The 18,883-nt window shown below is 44.6% G+C and overlaps 1 protein-coding gene across 1 annotated transcript in view; it reads left to right on the top strand.

Annotated features, from left to right (window-relative positions):
* Erich6b (glutamate-rich 6B) overlaps positions 1 to 14,650 on the top strand; it is a 31,481-nt gene extending 16,831 nt beyond the window's left edge. Inside the window, exons 4-11 of the mRNA XM_013011112.1 lie at positions 646 to 734; positions 3,452 to 3,579; positions 6,331 to 6,386; positions 8,206 to 8,360; positions 10,508 to 10,593; positions 10,741 to 10,893; positions 12,086 to 12,311; positions 14,438 to 14,650. Coding sequence (XP_012866566.1) covers positions 646 to 734; positions 3,452 to 3,579; positions 6,331 to 6,386; positions 8,206 to 8,360; positions 10,508 to 10,593; positions 10,741 to 10,893; positions 12,086 to 12,311; positions 14,438 to 14,650 — 1,106 coding nt within the window. The remainder of the gene's footprint in view (positions 1 to 645; positions 735 to 3,451; positions 3,580 to 6,330; positions 6,387 to 8,205; positions 8,361 to 10,507; positions 10,594 to 10,740; positions 10,894 to 12,085; positions 12,312 to 14,437) is intronic.
* Positions 14,651 to 18,883: the final 4,233 nt, after the last annotated feature.

Here is an 18,883-nt window from a genome sequence, read left to right as displayed (position 1 = left end):
AGTGGCGCTATGGCTCAAATGGTAGAGCGCTACCCTTGAGCTGAAGAGCTGAGGGACAGCGCCCAGGCCGAGAGTTCAGGTCCCACAACCGGACCAAAAAAAAAAAAAAGAATGAAATCCAAAGTCCTTCCTACAGCCTGTGAAGTCCTTGCAAGAGCTGGGCCCTGCCCTCCCTCTACTCTATGAGCTCACCTGCTCCCTTCCTGCATGCCCCCCTCCAGGCTTACTGTGACCTTGCAGTTTGTCTGCCTGTTCAACATCCCTATCTGCAGCACCTTGTCACTCTTGACACTGATCAAGATGCATGGTGCTTACACTGACATGTTGAACCGAAACTCCTGTTTACAACTACTTAAGACTATATAAAAAATGTTAAAGAAGAAACATACCCTTGCTGCTTTCAGTCAGCAGCTGAAATGGACTCTTTTATTCCTATTTCGTTAGGACCCCCCCCCCAGCCAGAAGTTGGAAGTGTAGGTAATCTGACAAATTTATTTGGTCTCATTGATATTTTCTTTCAAAAAAAACAATAAGGTTAATATTATAAATTAATCTCTTCCTTCCTTTCTTTTATTCTTTCTTGTTCCTTTTTCTGTTCCCCTTTGACATGGCCTTCCTTTTGATGCATCTTCCAAAAATGGAAAGCCTTGGACTCTGCTGCTCAAAGAAGCTTCTGGAGCATCTTAATGAGTGAGCCTGTAGACAGTAAGGAGAGTGAGCAGTACAGTGAGAAAGTAAGTTGGATAGAGATTGGAGACACTTGCCTTCAAATATTGGAGCAGGCGGCACTCATAGATGACACTTCCTCACATAGCTACATGTTTGGCAGCATTCTAGAAAGTTCCATGGGACTAGTGGCCTGAGCAGGAAGCGCTCAACCCAGCAGCTCACCAGCCCAGGGCTTTGTCACAAAAGGATTTTAGGCAGAGGTGTGACCCATCTAGATTTGTCTTTATATTTTTACGTTCATATCTTGAGTCAACCTAGTTTTTGAGTCTTGACGCTCAGACATTTTAAATATCAAAATGCTAAAAGTAAAAAGCCTTTAAAATGAATCGGCTCTACCACCTTACCATCCAGAAATAACTGCATGGCTCTTTATATAACTTCTGGAAATGGTCACACATGTACAAACATACAACTAGTCTCATAATATGCATTCTATTTTATAGCTTACTTTCCCCTTATTACCTATTTTAGCAATTCATAGTATTCTATTGTATCCAATAGCATCATTTAATTGTATTTCTCCTTTTGATTTGTAAGATTGTGTGTGTGTGTGTGTGTGTGTGTGTGTGTGTGTGTGTTGGTACTGGGGCTTGAACTCAGGGGTTTGGGTACTTACTGTCTCTTAGCATTTTTTCTCTAGGCTGGTGCTATACCAGTTGAGCCATAGCTCCACTTCCAGCTTTTTGGTGATTAATTGAAGATAAGAGTTTCATAAATTTTCCTGTTTTGTCTGGCTTCAAACTGTGATCCAGCAAGAACTTTTTAAACATGAAAGAATGTATTCTTTTATCTAATATCTAGGATATAACTTTTTTCTCAGTTTGTATTATGTATCCCCAATTTTTATGGTACTTTCTAGTCTTTTTTTTTCTTCTTGAATAGTCATATTAATCACTTTTTTCTCTGATTAAGTATTGTTTTATGGCTAACAGAATGTTTGATGTTTATCAAAAATATTCTATAATTCATTTGTGGTTTTAAATATATATATATATATATATATATATATATAATTTGGACTTTTGGGGGGAAACAATAAGGAATGAGGATCCAGCTGAAGTCCCCCACAATATTGATGGAATTGTTTTTCATGAGTGACAGGATCAATTTTGCATCTTTAAAGGTCACCTTGGTAACCTCATTGATGATGGATGGGAGAGGGAGACTAAGGACTGAGGAAGCAGTGGTACAGATGAGCAAATGAGGACATCTGAGTTCCAAGCCCATGCCCAGCCATGCCACAGGACAGGGTTCCCCTCAGTCCACTGGGAAGGTGAAGATGGTGGACACATTTGTAGGATAACAAAGTTCCATATGGGGCATGTTTGAAATACCTGCAGACATCCAGATGCAGTCCACTGGAAATCAAGAGTAGACCCTCTGGATCCTTGCAGGAAGTTCTTGGCTGAAGATTTTGACTTGGAACCTGTGTTAGTTTGCTCGGGACACTGTGACCAAGTGCTAGAAATGGAGTGGCTTAAACAACATAAGTGTATTGACTCAGTTCTGGAGGCTAAAAGTCCAAAGTCCAAGTGTTGGTAGTCTTGGTGTCTCCCGGGGATTGTGAGGGAAGGATCTGCTCCAGCCTCTCTCCTTGGGTTGTGCATGGCATCCTCTCCGTGTCTCGCACCTCCCCATCTTCCCTCCATGTGCTTCCTCTTTTATAAGGACACCAGTCATGTTGGATAAAGAGCCAATCCAGCGGCCCCATTTTAACTTTCCCTCAATAAAGACCATACAAGGTCACTGTCTAAGATCCTAGGGATCAAAACTTTAACATAATGAAACTAGGAAAGGAGAACATAATTCAATAGGTGACAGAATCTTTTGCATATAGTTGAAGCCTTGGAAATACAGGAGACCCTAGGAAATTATTTTATTGCTACTGCCAGGTAATCAATACCTCCTGTCCTCCAAACATAACAGCAATTATTTGGTTTTCCTATAAAAGCCTAGGAGTTTTTAGTCTGCCATTGGCAAGGGTGGTTTTAGGTGAGTTGTATGGAATCCAGCATGGAAAATAAAAGTGATAGAGGATGCTAGCATGTCTTCTTTCTTGGGTAACTATCATAGACTGGAATTGAGCCCCCACAGGTAAGAGGTAAAGGCAAGTGGTTCCTTAAAGCCAGTCATGAAACCTGATGTGAAACTCCAAACACAAGAGATACTGTCCTACAGGCCACATGACAAAGGACGGTCCAGAGATGGTACAGAGAAAGTCCTTTCCCTCTGATTTCTGTACCACGCTAGATCCTAGGGCTACTGAGCTGACACCTGGACACAGACATTGGCATCTCACAATAGTGAGTTAGCCTGTTTGGCATCAAGATACTCATGAAATAAAGAGAAGTTCATTTTAGCTCATCGTTGTTGAAGTTCATGTCCGATTGATTTGGGCCTTTGGTGAGAGTGGTACATCATAGTTGGAACACATGTCAGAGCAAGCTGTTCCAACTGGAGCCAGAAAGCAGAAAGGGGAAGACAGTGATCACCCAATCACCTTGGAGAGCATGTCTCCTATGATCTAAGGACCTCCTACTAAGTCCCACCTTTTAAAGGTTCCACACCTGTAATAACACTACTCTAGGACCAAGCCTTTAACCCATGAAACTTTGGGGGCAGAGGCAGCATTTAACTTCCAAACCAGACATAGCATGTCTTGGGAAAGTCATATTAAATCATTTTCCACTTGCTGATATTTCTTATTGTGGTTCTTTTGCAGTTTTCAAACATCCCTTATACAACGTTTCAAGTCAGTGAAATGGTATCTCCCAGTGAAGTGGACGATTTCACTGACAGTTCTCTGAATAAGCAGATAGAGAGTGAAAGCAAAAAGAAGCAGAAAAAGCAGTAAGTAACAAAAGCTGAGGCCATGAGCTCTGGAAGATCAGTGTTGGCAACATGCAACCAGCAACTGAGAAGAAGCAGAGCCATGCATGTCTCCTGAGCCATGTCCCCTGGCCCAGGCCAGGTTCAAGGGCAGAGATGAGACCTAGGAGTCAGAATCATCCAGCTATCAGACCAAGACTAAAACCAAGAGCAAGGACATCAGAAACACAGTAGGCAACGGGAGGAAACAAAGGAGGCCTGCAGCAGAGGCTGAAGATCTAGGGCAAGAAAAGTCTTGGAAGAAGGCCAAACTTGTACAAAAGTATAGGGAACAAGGTTCAGATTCTGTTCAAAAGAGGAACAAGAGTATCTAGGATCAAGCTCCCTAGCTTTCTCCTTGGCAGGCTGGTGCTTTTGGGCATATACTAAAGGAGGGAGAGCTATGCATTTCACTGAGTTGAGGGGCCAGAGTGCCAGGCCATGAATCAGAGAATTACAAGTTTATTGCAAAGCTATTCCTGGGACCAAGCCTTTCTAGCTGGCAAGACCTCAGGTCCCAAGTATTTGAGACCACATTTATATATTTAGCCTGTGGTACAGGATATGGTATCAGAAACTTGAGGGGATGAAGGGTCTATATGGGTGTGTAGCAGATTCTCCAGCAACGGCACTAGCACAGACTGTGGGGGACATAATCACTGTGGTGACTTCAGACATTTACCAAGTCAGCAAGAGATCCAGTAACCTGCCAGCAACTTCCACTGTGAGCTTGGTAGTCATGGGCAACAGATCCCCACCCAGCTTCTCCAGGGAAGAGGAAGGCCAAACATACATACATACACACACACACACACACACAATTCAAAGAACTCCCAAGAGCAAAACATAACGCATAACAGCCAAACAAACACCAAGTGACATCCTGGTAAGCCAACCTTGCCACCGGAAGACTCTCTCCTCCCCTTCCTTCCCATCTCAGCTATCACAGAAGATCCCTAGCTCCAGATCCTACTCGACAGCTCCTTTCTGAGTGCCCGCTTTCAGGGCACAGGCATATGCATCCCACAGCCTCTGCCACTGAGGGCAAACAGGTAGGGATTCTACACACTTGCAATGGTGGGCAAAACACCAAGGGAGAACTCTAAATCCTTCCCAAAAGGCCTTGGGTGCTTCTGGCTAACTCTTATTGCTTTGGATATCTATCTGTCATTTGGAAGAACAAGCCCCTTATCCTACCCTGCCCCTTGGTCCTTACTTGTGTGTGTGTGTGTGTGTGTGTGTGTGTGTGTGTGTGTGTGTGTGTGGAGAGAGAGAAACAGAGACAGAGACAGAGAGAGACAAGCAGAGAGTGTGTGTGTGTGTGTGAATGAGAGAGAGACAGAGACAGAAACAGAGAGAGAGAGAGAGAGAGAGAGAGAGAGAGAGAGTGTGTGTGTGTGTGTGTGTGTGTGTGTGTGTGTGTTGGTACTGGAGCTTGAAGTCAGGGCTTGGGCACTATTCCTTAGCTCTTTCATTCAAAGCTGGTGCTCTACCACTTGAGCCACATCTCCATTTCAACTTTTAATTGGAGATAAGAGTCTCACAGACTTTTCTGGCCTAGCTGGCTTTGAAGCACGACCCTCGTATCTCACCTTGCTCAGTAGCTAGGATTAGAGGGGTGAGCCATTGCTTCCCAACTGGTCTGTACTTTTTCATAAGGGTGATAGTTTCAATTCCCCATGCTTGGGGGGAAAAAAGGGACCATGAAATCTCATTCTCTGGGTCCCAAATGCTTCCTGTGAGAGTGTATATACCACTACTGAGGCTTGCATTCAGGGCCCTGAGTTCTCTCTTTGCATTTTTGCTCATGGCTGGTGCTCTACCACTTGAACCACACCTCTGGCTCGTTGGGTATAAATAGCAATCCACTGATGGCTGCTAGGTGAAATAGTATAGCCCTTTCCAGCAAAAGATGTTCACCCCAGAAGTTGCTCTTAATTAAATTATCGTGCTCTCTTGAAGGAATGTGGGCTAGACATTTACAATCTATCATAGCAAAGTTCTCTTTCTCAGATCCAATCATGGCTGAAACACTCCCTTACTGGTGCCTTCCCTTTCTAAGGGACTCTGATCTGAGAGCCAGGAATCACAGCTTCCCTGGAGACGGTTATTACCGAGGAATAAAACAATCCAAGCGTTGAAAGGCCAGAATGACTCACTTGGTATATTGACATGAAAAGGATAAAGGGCTTGATCATTTTGAAAGTCTAGAAACCAGTATCACTTTCAGGATAAGCTTTCTGAGTGAGCCTACTTGTAAATTTCCTGTTTGACTCAAAGGGGTTTCAGATGAGTCTGTCTGGTTCATAGATGATGCAGTTTTCCCAAGCTATTTTGGAACATAAACATCCTAGTGATATGGACAAGGCATAGGAAGTCAAACTCCACCAGCTTAATTCTCCTTGGCACGCACGCGCGCGTGCATACACACACACACACACACACACACACACACACCTTCTTTTCCTGGCCTGATGTGACTTGGTGCATTCACTAGGAAGTGTTTGAAGTCAGCCTATATGCCCAGAGTAAAGATCGGTTAGATCCCTGGTGGGGGACACTGAATGGACATTGCATACCATCCCTTTATCCCTGAGCACTAGCTAGAAGGGAATCTAGGTAAGATGGCGGAAACATCCATTTAGCTTCCTCCACATAAAAGACTGCAGGTGCTAGCCACACATAAGCATGAATGAAGCCTTGACTTTTAAAGATGATTCACATTCCTTTTAGGATGAAGAAACATCTTGAGTACAGAGACTCAGTCTCAGTGTCGGTGAAGCCAGAAGGTAAGCATTGGTCCCTACTATCCATCCCCCCTCCATGGCTGCTCTCTTGTGGGCATCTAGCTGCTAAGGACTGCTCACTCAAGTCCCTTCAGGGCTAGGAAAATCCTTGCTGCAGGAGACACAATTTCATACAAAACAGACCGAGCCTAGATACAACGTCAGGGGGCTTGTCCCATGGTAGGGGTGAGGCTGAGAATAGGCAGGACAGGGAGAATTCCTAGCATGCAAGGGTCCCTGGGTTCCATCCCTAACATTGAAAAAAATTACTTGTTGTTATAATAATAGACAAAAATTGAATATAAAACAGTGTCACAGGGTGGGAGGTGTGGCTCAAATGGTAGAGCAACTGACTAGCAATTGCAAGGCCCCGAATTCAAATCCCAATATCACCCCTTAAAAAAATAAAAATATTGCAGTTAGGCATTGGTGATTCACACCTGTAATCCTAGCCATTGGGGGGGGGGGGAAGATTAGGAGGATTGTGTTCTAGGCCAACCCAGGGGGGAAATTAGCAAGACCCCCATCCCAACCAATAGCTAAATGTGGTAGTATGTGCCTGTCATCTTAGCTGAACAGGAAAGCATAAACAGTATCTAAGCTGACCCTGACACCAAGTGAGACCCTATCTCAAAAATAACCAGAGTAAAAGAAGCTGGATATATGGCTCATAGCCTGTTTAGGAAACACAAAGCCACTGAGATCAAGTACTAACACACACACACATACACACACACACATACACAGAGGAAGTATTGCTATGAAAAACTAAATTGTATGCTTTTTTAAATTAATTTCAATAAGAAAATAGTGTTTGAAATCAAGCATGGTGTTGCACACCAGATACTTGGAAGGCTGTGGGGAGGATATCAATCCAAGGCCATCCCAGGCAAAAATGAGAGACACTATTTGAAAAGTCAACTAAAGAAAGAAGGGATTGGGTGTAGTTTAAGTGGTAGGTAGAGCACAAGTAAACAAAAGGCTGTGAGTTTAAACCCCAAAGGAAGGAAGGAAGGGAGGGGAGAGAAGAAGGGGAGGGAGGAAGGGAGGGAGGAAGAAGGGGAAATGGAGGATAAAGGGGGAGGATGGGGAGGAAAGAAGGGAGATAACTTTGAGAGGGAAAAAAACTGCTTTGAGTTAAATGTGAACCAAAAGATTGATGAATGTGTGTATACAACAACAACAACAACAACGTTTTTTAAGATAGGTCTCCATACAGCCCAGGCTGGCCTTGAATCCTCTTGCCTCTACCACTCAAACACTGATCCCATTCACGGGCCTGAAACTTTTGAAAGATTCTATGATTTTTCACTCAGCCTATGCAAAAATGTCCAAAACTGAAGAAAGATGACAGGTACTAATAAAATCTGGGTGAGGTTTGAGCCCCAGACATTAAACCTTTTTAAGGGCACCAAGCCTTGCCCTACATTGTAAATGACATATTAATTTACGTTTATGTTTTGAACAAAACATATGGCAAGGATGGATTTGCCTCTCTAACTGACCCCTCAGCTGAGCCTTTATTTAGCAGCCACACCTCTTGTTCAATGAGTATTCCACTCTCTGCTTTGGAGTTAGGACATGGTCACCTCATCCCTCAGATCCCCATACCTGAATGAAAAATTCCAGGCTAAACTGGAATCATAGCCCCTGCCTTTCTTGCTTCAAAGGCCTTGCTCTTCCTCCTACTTGGCAGCCTTTTCACTTGGAAAATAATTCCCCAAACCTTCAAGCTGCTTTGGTACCTTGAGAGATCCATCTTCCCTAAAAGTCCTATCCAATCCAGTCACTGAACTGAACACAATCATTCAATCATTGGCAGCTCTCGAGTTCACCACTTATTCATATAGTGTATCATATGAAACAACCCTGGAGGCTGAAACAAAACGCAAGGAGAAGTTGGAGATGGAAAAAAGGAATACTGAGCTTCAGAATAAACTAGAACTAGATACAGAGTGGATGCAGAAGATGGCGAAGGTAAAGACAGCAGGGTGGGGAGCTCTCGCTTTGCACAATGTGTTTCTTTCCTTTTTCTTTTGCTCTTGGCTCAGGTGAGACACACACACCAGAACACAAACAAGAAAAATATCTAATGTGTGGAGGCCTAACCCAATGTGGGTTATTGGCAGGTTGATCAGGATTTTACAAGGAGTTATTAAGATTCTTTTGTTTACTAGACCTATAAGCCTATAAAAGAGAGTAGAATAAAGAAAATACATGTAATAGCCTCCTCCTTTAATATATTAGAATCCAATACACAATGCATAAATGAAGAAACTGTTGTATATCCATACAATAGAATACTATTCAATACTAAAAAGAAATGAGCTACTAAGCTGAGAAAAAACCCATACCTTGACGCTTAAATATGTATTATTAATCAAAGAAAGCCAATCTGAGCCACTAGGTGCTGGTGGCTCATGCCTGCAATCCTAGCTACTCAGGAGGCTGCCCCAGGCTGCTCTCTTCCCCGGTGTACGACCTCTGACTTACCTTATTGCTCATCTGACTCACCTGACAAGCCAATGAAGAACTTCTTTCTCTAGCCATGTGAACTGAAAGGCTTTCCCAAGAAAAATCACTTGGACACATGGTTACATAGAAAGGAAAAGAAATTTAATGTCAGAAACCTGACAGGCTAACTCACAGACTGAGAGTTGCAGCTAGAGGGGACTAAAAGCCCCAATATATGAGATTTGGGTGGGACATGAGGTACTTGAGAGAAGAGGGTGGGGGGATTTCATTGTGATGGGACTCGGATTTATGTTTGCAGCTGCCTGCGTCACCTGATAAGACCTGTGTCAGCTAATTTCAGGAAAGTGCCTGTGTCAGCAGATTTGGGGGAAAGGTCATGCTTTACATCAGGATAACAGAGTGGCTCCTAAGGTAGAGGAGGTTAGGCTAATGTGAATAAGCTGTTTATGCAACAACAACAGCTTTCAAAGAAAGGAAGGTAGCACAAATCCAGGAAAGAATAGATGTTCTAGATTCTCTAGAAAGGGAAAAAAGGACATGGGACAGCAATACAATGTTAGTGGTCATTACTGAAATTAAAACTCTGAAGAGGGGCTGGGAAGATGGCTCAGTGGTAGAGCGCTTGCCTTGCATGCCTGAGACCCTGGGTTTGATTCCTCAGCACCACATAAGCAAAAAGAAAAAAGCCGGAAGTGGTGCTGTGGCTCAAGTGGTAGAGTGCTAGCCTTGAGCTGAAGAGCTGAGGGACAGCGCCCAGGCCCAGAGTTCAGGCCCATGACCAGACTCCCCCCCCCAAAAAAAAAAACTCTGAAGAGGTGGGAGAAGGGAGACAAGGAAAAGGAATGGAGGTGAGTCTGATCAAGGTCCATGATATGCACATGTGGGCATGTTGTAATGAAACCCTTTTGTATAACTAATTGATGCTAATATAAAAGTGTATGGAGAGTGAGGTACAGGTGGCTCACGCCTGTAATCCTAGCTACTCAGGAGGCTGAGATCTGAGGATTGAGGTTCAAAGCCAGCCCAGGCAGGGATGTCTGTGAGACTCTTATTTCCAATAAACCACTAGAAAACCGGAAGTGACGCTGTACTTCTACAGTGTACTTCTACAGGTAATAGAAGTACTGGCCTTGAGCTGAAGAGCTGAGGGACAGCGCCCAGGCCCAGAGCTCAAGCCCCATGATCAACAACAACAACAACAACAACAACAAAAAGTGAATGGAAAAAAGAAAATTCAAAAACCAAACCCAAAGAAGCAAACTCAATAATTATTAATAGATTCAAACAAAACTGACTGAACATACTTGGGCAAAGAAGTGGCTTTCTTTAGGTGTTTTTGTTTGTTTTTGGGTCCAGTTGTGGGCTTGAACTCTGGGCCTGAGCGCTGTCCCTCAGCTCTTCAGCTCAAGGCTAGCGCTCTACCACTTGAACCACAGTGCCACTTCCGGCTTTTTTTTTTCTGTTTATGAGGTGCTGAGGAATCGAGCCCAGGGCCTTAAGCATGCAACGCAAGCACTTTATCACTGAGCCAACTTCCCAGCCCCTTTCTTTGGGTTTTATATATTACTTTTTATTTTTTTATTAGCTTACATTATTGTCACTTTTCCACACATATTTAGTGTATTCTAATCAGTCTCTTTTCTTCCCAGATGCATCAAGGTGATGGCCTATTACTTCTCTATCCCAATAAGAATGCCTTCAAAGTTCTCTTTCCTGATGGGACAGGCCAGATCTAGTATCCTCTGGAGTAATGAGGATGCTCATATTGATGCATACAAGTGTGTGATTGGGGGCTGGAGTATGGGACTTGACTGAGGACTGTGTCCTTTGAGGGAACAAAAAGAATGTCCCAAGTTAATGTTATGCCTTAACCATCTTCCAGCTATCCTTCAGGAAATCTAGCCATGCTCATCTCCTGTACAGATGTTGCAATATTCACATACATTGTTCTAGAAGACAGTAAAAATGCAGTTATCCGGGCCCTCATCAACAACATTGGCCATGCAACATTCTACGATAGATATGGGAAGGTCTGGTAAGCTTTGGTCCTGAGTACTCATAATCACTGGCGGAGGAAGTTTGATCTTCAGCCCCTTCCCCCCCCCCCCCCGCTGCTTTCCTCCTTCCCGGGCTCTTGAGTCATGAATGTTAGAAACAGGAGGAATACTGGGAGCAACTTCTAAAGATTGTCATGGCAATCCCCAGGTGTGGACTCAGAGACCACAGACTGCTGACTTGCCCTCCTAAGTACCTCTTGCAAGTCAAATATTGGGAGAATTCCCTCCAAAGCCCCAGGGCCTCTCTGTTGCAGGGGTCTCGATGGAAGGTCGGTGAGGCTCTTGAAGATACTCAGAATCCACAGTCCAAAAGGCAATTTCTAAACATGTTGTTATAAGGCTGGAGGTAAAGTAACTGACCCAAGATCACACAACTTGCTGATGGGGTCTGAGAGAGTCTTGGCTTCAAAGTCCAGGTGTTTAATTCATCATTGTACATATAGCCTCTTGTTTAGATAAAGAGGAATGAAGTAAAACAGGTGAGGACCCAATGGGGAAGGAGAGTAAGAGGCTACAACAGAAAGTGCTGGGAAGATTTGAGACTGGAGAGTGACAAGGCTCCATCCAGCAGGATGGAGCCAACCCTACTACAGCAGGCCTCTGAGCCAAAACTTCCCAGTCCCAGACAGCCCAAGCCTGTGTGATCTGGTAGACTGAGTAATCTAGGTTCCCCTAAACCTATCCTCTCCTAATTAGCCTAGGTCTCTGCATCATTCCTTCCTTCATTCCATTCCCCTGAGACATGACAGGCCCAATGACACCAAGTCTAGGGGCTGCTGGTGAGAGCCAGGGCTAAAGGAATATGATGAGTTGAAAGTCCAAACAAAGACAGATAGAAAGGCATAGTGGGGACAGATAGCAGAGAGATCCATCTATCCACCTTCCAGAGCACCAAGATCCAGAGACAGACTATGGAACTGATTGAGGGGCCAGGCTCTGAGAGGCTGAGCGAGGATAGGGCTAGAGCTGAAGACAGCACCTGGTCTCTGGTTCGCCCTCCTTGTTGGAATCTCTTCCATCTTCCAAGACACTGGAGGCCTTTCTGTGGGTTCAGGAGGAAAGGGAAATGTGTAAGGGAGGGGAACAGGAGCCCCACTCTGATGGAGCATGGTTGAGACCCAGGCTCCAGGACTCAGCAGTGTAGTTGTCTGTCCCACTTTCTCTGTCTAGGTCCACCTTGAGCTTCAATCTGGGATACTACTTCCTGGAAGGCAAGCGCCAGAAGGCCTGGAACTGGTGGGACATAGGCATGCACTCCCACGCACCACCCGTTCGACCTATCACCTTGAAGCTCAACCACTACATTCAAGTAGAGATAAGGAGGCAGGATATGATCATCTTTGGCTTTGTCCACAAAAAGAAGCACATTTATTTACATCTGGGCACCAAGTACAAGGTAAGGCCTCTACTTTCCCCTCCCCTCTGTTTATAGTATGCATTGGCCATGCCATAAGACCTCTGGGCCACACCCTGTACCAACACCTTAACCATAGACACATGCACCCATGTAACTTACCAACACTAGGAAGTTGAGCACAGAGGAAACTGATGGCCAGATGGAAAAAACAAATAAATAAGGAGGCCAACAGGTATTGACCTCACGTGACAGCACAGTCCTACTGGGAAGGAGGGCCAGAACAAGGGGAGTCTGTCTTTTCTCCTCCTCAAACACACTTATCCCAGAACAAATGACCACCTGGAACTTGGATGTGCTCTACCGAGAGTGGGAAGACAGAGGAAAGCATGATTAAGACAGATAGTGAGTCGGGATCCTCTAGAGTTCTGACTGTATTAGGGGAGAGGTGGCCTCTTTAGCCCCTGCCTGACAAGGAAGAGACCTGAACCAGACCCTGGTGTTGATCCAGGGTCTCTTTCCCCATTCAACATGAAAGACTCCATTCTCAAATGCACCCGTCACTTCTGGGTGATATCTGGCAGTTGTCTGATCTTACTGTCTCTTTAAGAGGGACACAAGGTTTGGAGGATACCTTGCACAACAACTTTTCTTCATTGTGGTATTTCTACACATGCACACAATGTACCATGAACAACTTCACCCCTCTATATATTCACTCCTTCCCTCCCTCCTCCCTCCTCCGTCCTCCCTCCTTTTTTAAACAGCATTTGGGTTTCATTATGTTGCATTCATTTGAAAATCCTTTTCACCTCTCAGTAGCTCCTCCTTTCCCCTCTCCCTCCCCCTCTCTCTGATTCCACCCTCAACAGCCCACTTTTATGTTTATGACCCATTACCATCATCATCATTTTGGGTCTATACTCCACAAATGAGTCAGAACATATATTTGGCTTTTTGAATTTAGCTTATTTCATTCAAGATTATGACCTCCAGATCCACCCATTTCCTGGTAAATAATACCATTTATGCTGATCATTCTTTTTTTTTGGGGGGGGGGTCCAGTCGTGGGGCCTGAACTCTGGGCCTGGGCACTGTCCCTCAGCTCTTCAGCTCAAGGCTAGTGCTCTACCACTTGAGCCACAGCGCCACTTCCGGCTTTTTTCTTTTTTTTTTGCTTATGTGGTGCTGAGGAATCGAACCCAGGGCCTCATGCATGCAAGGCAAGCACTCTACCACTGAGCCACCTTCCCAGCCCCCTGCTGATCATTCTTATAGTCATATATTTTCATTGTTTTTCTGAACTTCAGCCTATCATTAGTGTCTATTACCACGAGATTGTTGGCATATGGAAGTAGTATGCTGCCTGTCTTATGTCTCTGTATTGAGATTTACATATCTGAGGCCAATTCACTGGTTGGTCATTTTAACCACCTGTGGTCTTGCAGTTCCCAAAGCCCAAGCAAGACTTCGTAGTGGGAGGTTTGCAGTGTATCTTCTGCCTTCTAAGCTGAAGGACAGCTCAGTAGCTAGCCTTTGCCCACATGCTCAGGGCACCAGATCTGGTGTTAGTGCATCACTAAGAGTGTGAAGTCATTTCATGAAAACCTCATCCAAACCTCATGGAAACAGAGCCTAGTGGTATTATCCTTTATGATTTCTCTCTCCAAGACCATCAGCCTCTCTGGGCCACACACAGGTCAGAAGGTAACATATAGATGGTCCCACTGGGGCAAGGTCTCATCCCAATAGAACCCAGACACAAAACTTCAGGGAGCCTGAGGTAGACGTGAGATGCTAAGGGATGTCCTATCCCTGAGAGGCCTGTGGCCCAGCCCTCGAGTAGACAACCCTTAGGCAGAAGCCTCACATTCCACAGAGAACTCAGGCTTTAGTAGGCAGGCCACACCAGGGTACAAGGAATTGTTCCTCTCTGGTTTGCAGTCAGGCTGGCGTGTAACCTAAGCCCAACATTACCACAGTCCATGTGGCCAGGGGCACAGGCCAGTTGGATGTGTTTGAGAGAGCATCAGGAAGGCATCAGTTGCAGGGATGAGGGAACAGATTTTCCCTTCATGGTGGACATTCCTGAATCATGGGCACCGGGCTGTGGGAATTGGGTGTCCAGGCAGCATGGAGCTTCACCTGGCCTTCTATGATTCCTACAGTTCGTAGACTCCGATGTGCTGGGGGAGATGAAGGGGAAAGCAGTTCTGGAGGTAGAACCTGGCCAAGCAGTTCGGAAGATCCAGATCCTTCTTGAAAAAATAAGTCGAATCCTGAAATTTTTGGCCATTCCTGATTTGGAAATGTTCATAAGGCAAGCCAAGATATTACTAATGAAGATCATGTATCCAAGGAGGAAAAAATTTAAAATCTGATTTTAGAGCAGTCACCAATTATTGCCCAGGTCTTATTCAACATCTTCTAAATATCTTGGGAATGGGGAAATCTCAGGAACTCTGGGAAAACCCCCAAAGACCTACTTAAATCTTTAGGATTAGCTTATACTTTAGGACCTGTCAAAATGCTATCACTGAAAAAAAGGTTTTAGGGAGCTAATATAACCTGCTTCTGAGCAGAAAAGACTTGGTGGTCATGCTTGATATAACAGCTTCCAAGGCCGGTTGCCATTTTAGTAACAAACATGCCAATACCTGCTTGCTCTTCTAGTCACTGCTGTGTGGAAGGCTTGCTATTTTTTAGTATTTGTTTTTGTTTTTGTGCCAGTACAGTACTTAGGCCTGAACTCAGGGGCTGGACACTGTCTCCTAGCTTTTTTGCTCGAGACTATACCTATACCACTTGAGCCACAGCTCCACTTCTAGCTTTTTGGGGGGCTAATTGGAGATGAGTCTCATAGACTTTCCTGCACAGGCTGGTTTCCAACCTTGATCCTCAGATCTCAGCTTCAGGGGCGGCTAGGATTACCGGTGTGAGTCATCAGTACCTGGCAATATAGAAGTTCTTTGGCAGTACTTTTGAAGTACTTTTCACCCTCAGGATACAGACAGGTTAGCTCTGCCCCTTATAGCAAACAGCTTTATGCCTCGGTTTCTGCATCTAGAAAAATGGACCTAGAATAGCACTTACCATAATAGAACTGGGAGTATTGAATATGTTCATGCTTATAGCTATTTCTACAAAAGTGTCTGGCCAGTAGAAACCACTTTCTCTCCTTTCTTCATATCTGGGGAGCTCCGGTGGGTGGGGGGGGCACTCCTTCTTAAACATACACCTCTTAGGTGGGTCAGATGTATCATTCTCTTAGGCCTTTATCATCATCATACTCAGTACCATCACCCATGCACATACCATAAGCCAAGTGGGCTTATGCTCAACACCATACAAGTCACATGGCTGTGTGACACAGATAGTACTGTATGGAGGAAACAGGAAGGTGAAATGACTTGCCTAGGATCACACTCACTAGTACCTGGCAATGAAGACTGGTGGTCTGACCTTCCTGGTAACAAAATGTCACTCTGGTGACATGTTGGTTTAGTGTGGTTTCTTTCTTTTTGTAAATGACAGTCAACCCCGAGGCTCAAGGCCCATCCCAAATACTACTGCCCTTATTCTACCAAGATACTGCTGACTGTACAGCTTCACAGCTTTCCAGCCTCCAGAAGTCAAGCTATTCCTCCTGGCTTCAGAACATCTAAGCAAAAGCCCATAACACAGAGCCTCATCTTTGGCCAAGTGCATGTGTAGAAACAGCTCAACTCCTGGACATTGCTTCAGCAATGTCCCAGAGGCTCCCACTAACCCTCATCTCATCACAGACCACTCCCCCACCCCCCATCATCCACCTACCCCTGCCACATCAAGGGGAAAATAGAACCCAGTCTCCATCCATTTCCCAACCCAGAAACCAACCTGGAGCCCAAAGGGAGCCATGTGAAAATAGTTGGGAACTTCTAATCGCTGGGACCCTTCGGTCACTGGTAACCATCATCAAGACAGTAGGTAAACAAAGCAGGAAGTGTGTAGCCTGGGTAAAACATGGATGCAAATGCACTGCTATGAGCCTAGAAGGCCTGCCAAGTTCAGGGGGGATCATCTGTCCTGCTGTGTCCAGCTCATTCTGGAGATGGGTTTTCTGCACATCTCAGTTCACTTAAGTCTCCTGATCACTCTCAAATGAACCTCCTGATCTCTGGTTTTCTCAGTTTGAATGAAGTGTCTTTGGTCCAATTCAGTGTAGCAAAGGAAGTGGGAAAGTTTATCTTGTACACACAGCTTCAGTGGATGCCAAGCATGGGAGTAGATTCTAGAAAAAACAGGCTTAAGTTGGACAGCCTCCCACAAGGTACCTTCTGTATATTCCTGTCATAGCCCACTTCTCAAGATAATCTTAACCCCAAAACAGTCATGGAACCCCCTTCTTAGTACAGCCTAACAATTAATCAGTCCCTACAGAGAACAGTGACACCCAAGTAAGATCTTTGTGGCCTTCTCTTCTCATGAGCTCCCACGGCCTGCCAAAGACCTTCACTGAATGTCACCATCACCCAGACTACCAACTGAGAAGCTACGGTAGGACTAGTGTGGGAAGGCTGGTGGAGATGTTATGCAGTCACATCCACATAGAACTGCCACACCTCACTGGTGAATGGAGAGGACCTGATGGTCCCTGACAGCTTTGGAGGCCAACTGTCATTTCAGTAATGACCCATATCAGCCCCTAGCCTGTTGCTCCTCCCAGTTATTGCTGTGTAGTAGTTGTTTTCCCTCGAGATTCAGACTGACTTAGCTCTGCCTCTTGTTGGCTGTGTGTCCTTGGGCGAGCAGCTTTATGCTTGTTTCTACATCTGTAATTGACCTAAATAATACCGACAATGATTTTATGCATGAACAATCACCCAGGACAAGGACATCGGCTAAAATACAGCACTCCATTGCAAGATAACGAGCTATAAGTGACACACACAACTACTAGAGTCACGTCCCTTTACATGCCAACATCAAAGTGTTAGTGCCATGGGCTGGAATGTAGCTCAGTGGCAATGTGATTACCTAGAAAGTGTAATATCCAAGGTTCTAACCCCAGTACAAAAAGGACCAAAAAAATTTTAAGTTAGTGCCCAGTTGTACAGCAATATTCCATGTGCATATAATCCCTTTTTCTTACTATTATGGTTTGAATCTTAAAGGCCATGTGTTGAAGCCTGTGGCACTATTGGGAGGTGGTGGACCCTCTAGGAGGTGGAGCCTAGTGGGAGGAAGTTAGATCACTGGCGGTGTGCCCTTGAAGGGGATAATGGGACTCTTCCCCCTACCTTCTCTGCTTCTTTCCCACCATGAGGTGAATGGTCTTTCTCCACCACACACTTGCTTATGTCATTCTGCCTGCTACAGACCAAGAGAAGTGAGAGTCAAGCAAACAGGCACTAAAAGCTCTGAAACTATGAACCAAAAATCTTTCTTCATTATAACTCAGACATTTAATCACATCAACAGAAAGCTGGCTGGAACAGTTCACATGCACCAAAGACAGCTTCTGAGCAGCTCTCAGACCCAACTAGGTCATCCAAGCCAGTGGTCATCTCTCAGACCCAACTCCAATACTTGCCCTCCCTAGCCCCCTTGGCCTTCTTACTACATACAATAATTGAAATAAGTCTGCTGTGGAATCAAAAACATGTATGGGGCTGGCAATGTGGCTTATGGTAGAGTGCTTGCCTAGCATGCATGAAGCCCTGGGTTCAATTCCTCAGTAACACATAAATGGAAAAGGCCAGAAATGGTAAGTAGCTCAAGCAGTAGAGTGCTAGCCTTGAGCAAAAGCAGCTCACGGACAGTGCCCAGGCCCTGAGTTCAAGCCCCAGGACTGGCAAAAACAAAAAAAGGCATGTATGTCCTGAAACCAGACAGCTCTGGGTTTAGGTCTGTCCTGACACTGCCACTTGCTAAGTGACCTTGAGCAAGGTAGTGACTCAGTTTCCTTATCTATAATGAAGGGACAATCGTAGAGCAAAGGGCAATGATAAGGATTAAGTTTTTTTTAAAAAACTCATTCAGAGCTGTGCTTAAGTATTGGCTCACACAGTTATCAACCAATCTTTTCTCCTTTCATCATACTCTAAAATCATTATTCTCTTCATTATAACTTATACCTGGCATGAAGAGGTATTAGTTTGATCAAACAGTTTGTGGCTAACAGTTAAAAGCAAAGAGATTTCATACAGAAATGAGTTTCCAAGACTTGTAAAAAATTATATTAACTGAAGTAAGCCAGACCCAAAAAAACATAGGTCCCATGGTTTCCCTTATCTGCAATAACTAGTATATGTCTAGGACAAGCAAAAGAGGTCATATAATCATATAAGCTGATGCTAAGTGAAATGAACCCCAAGATAGAGACACAAGAGATTTTAACTTTCTTGCTATCCTTGTTAATGTACTTATAATGTATTATGTGATTTTTTTTCTTTGAATGTTCTTCCCCCATGGTATAACCCTTGTTGTCACTGTATTTGATTCTGGTGTCCTGCATCTTTTTTTTTTTTTTTGGGTCCGGTCATGGGGCCTGAACTCTGGGCCTGGGCACTGTCCCTCAGCTCTTCAGCTCAAAGCTAGCGCTCTACCACTTGAGCCACAGCGCCACTTCC

Source organism: Dipodomys ordii, unplaced genomic scaffold, assembly GCF_000151885.1.
Source record: "Dipodomys ordii isolate 6190 unplaced genomic scaffold, Dord_2.0 Scaffold1, whole genome shotgun sequence".
NCBI classification, from domain to species: domain Eukaryota; kingdom Metazoa; phylum Chordata; class Mammalia; order Rodentia; family Heteromyidae; genus Dipodomys; species Dipodomys ordii.
This window is presented reverse-complemented; position numbering and strand designations above follow the sequence as displayed.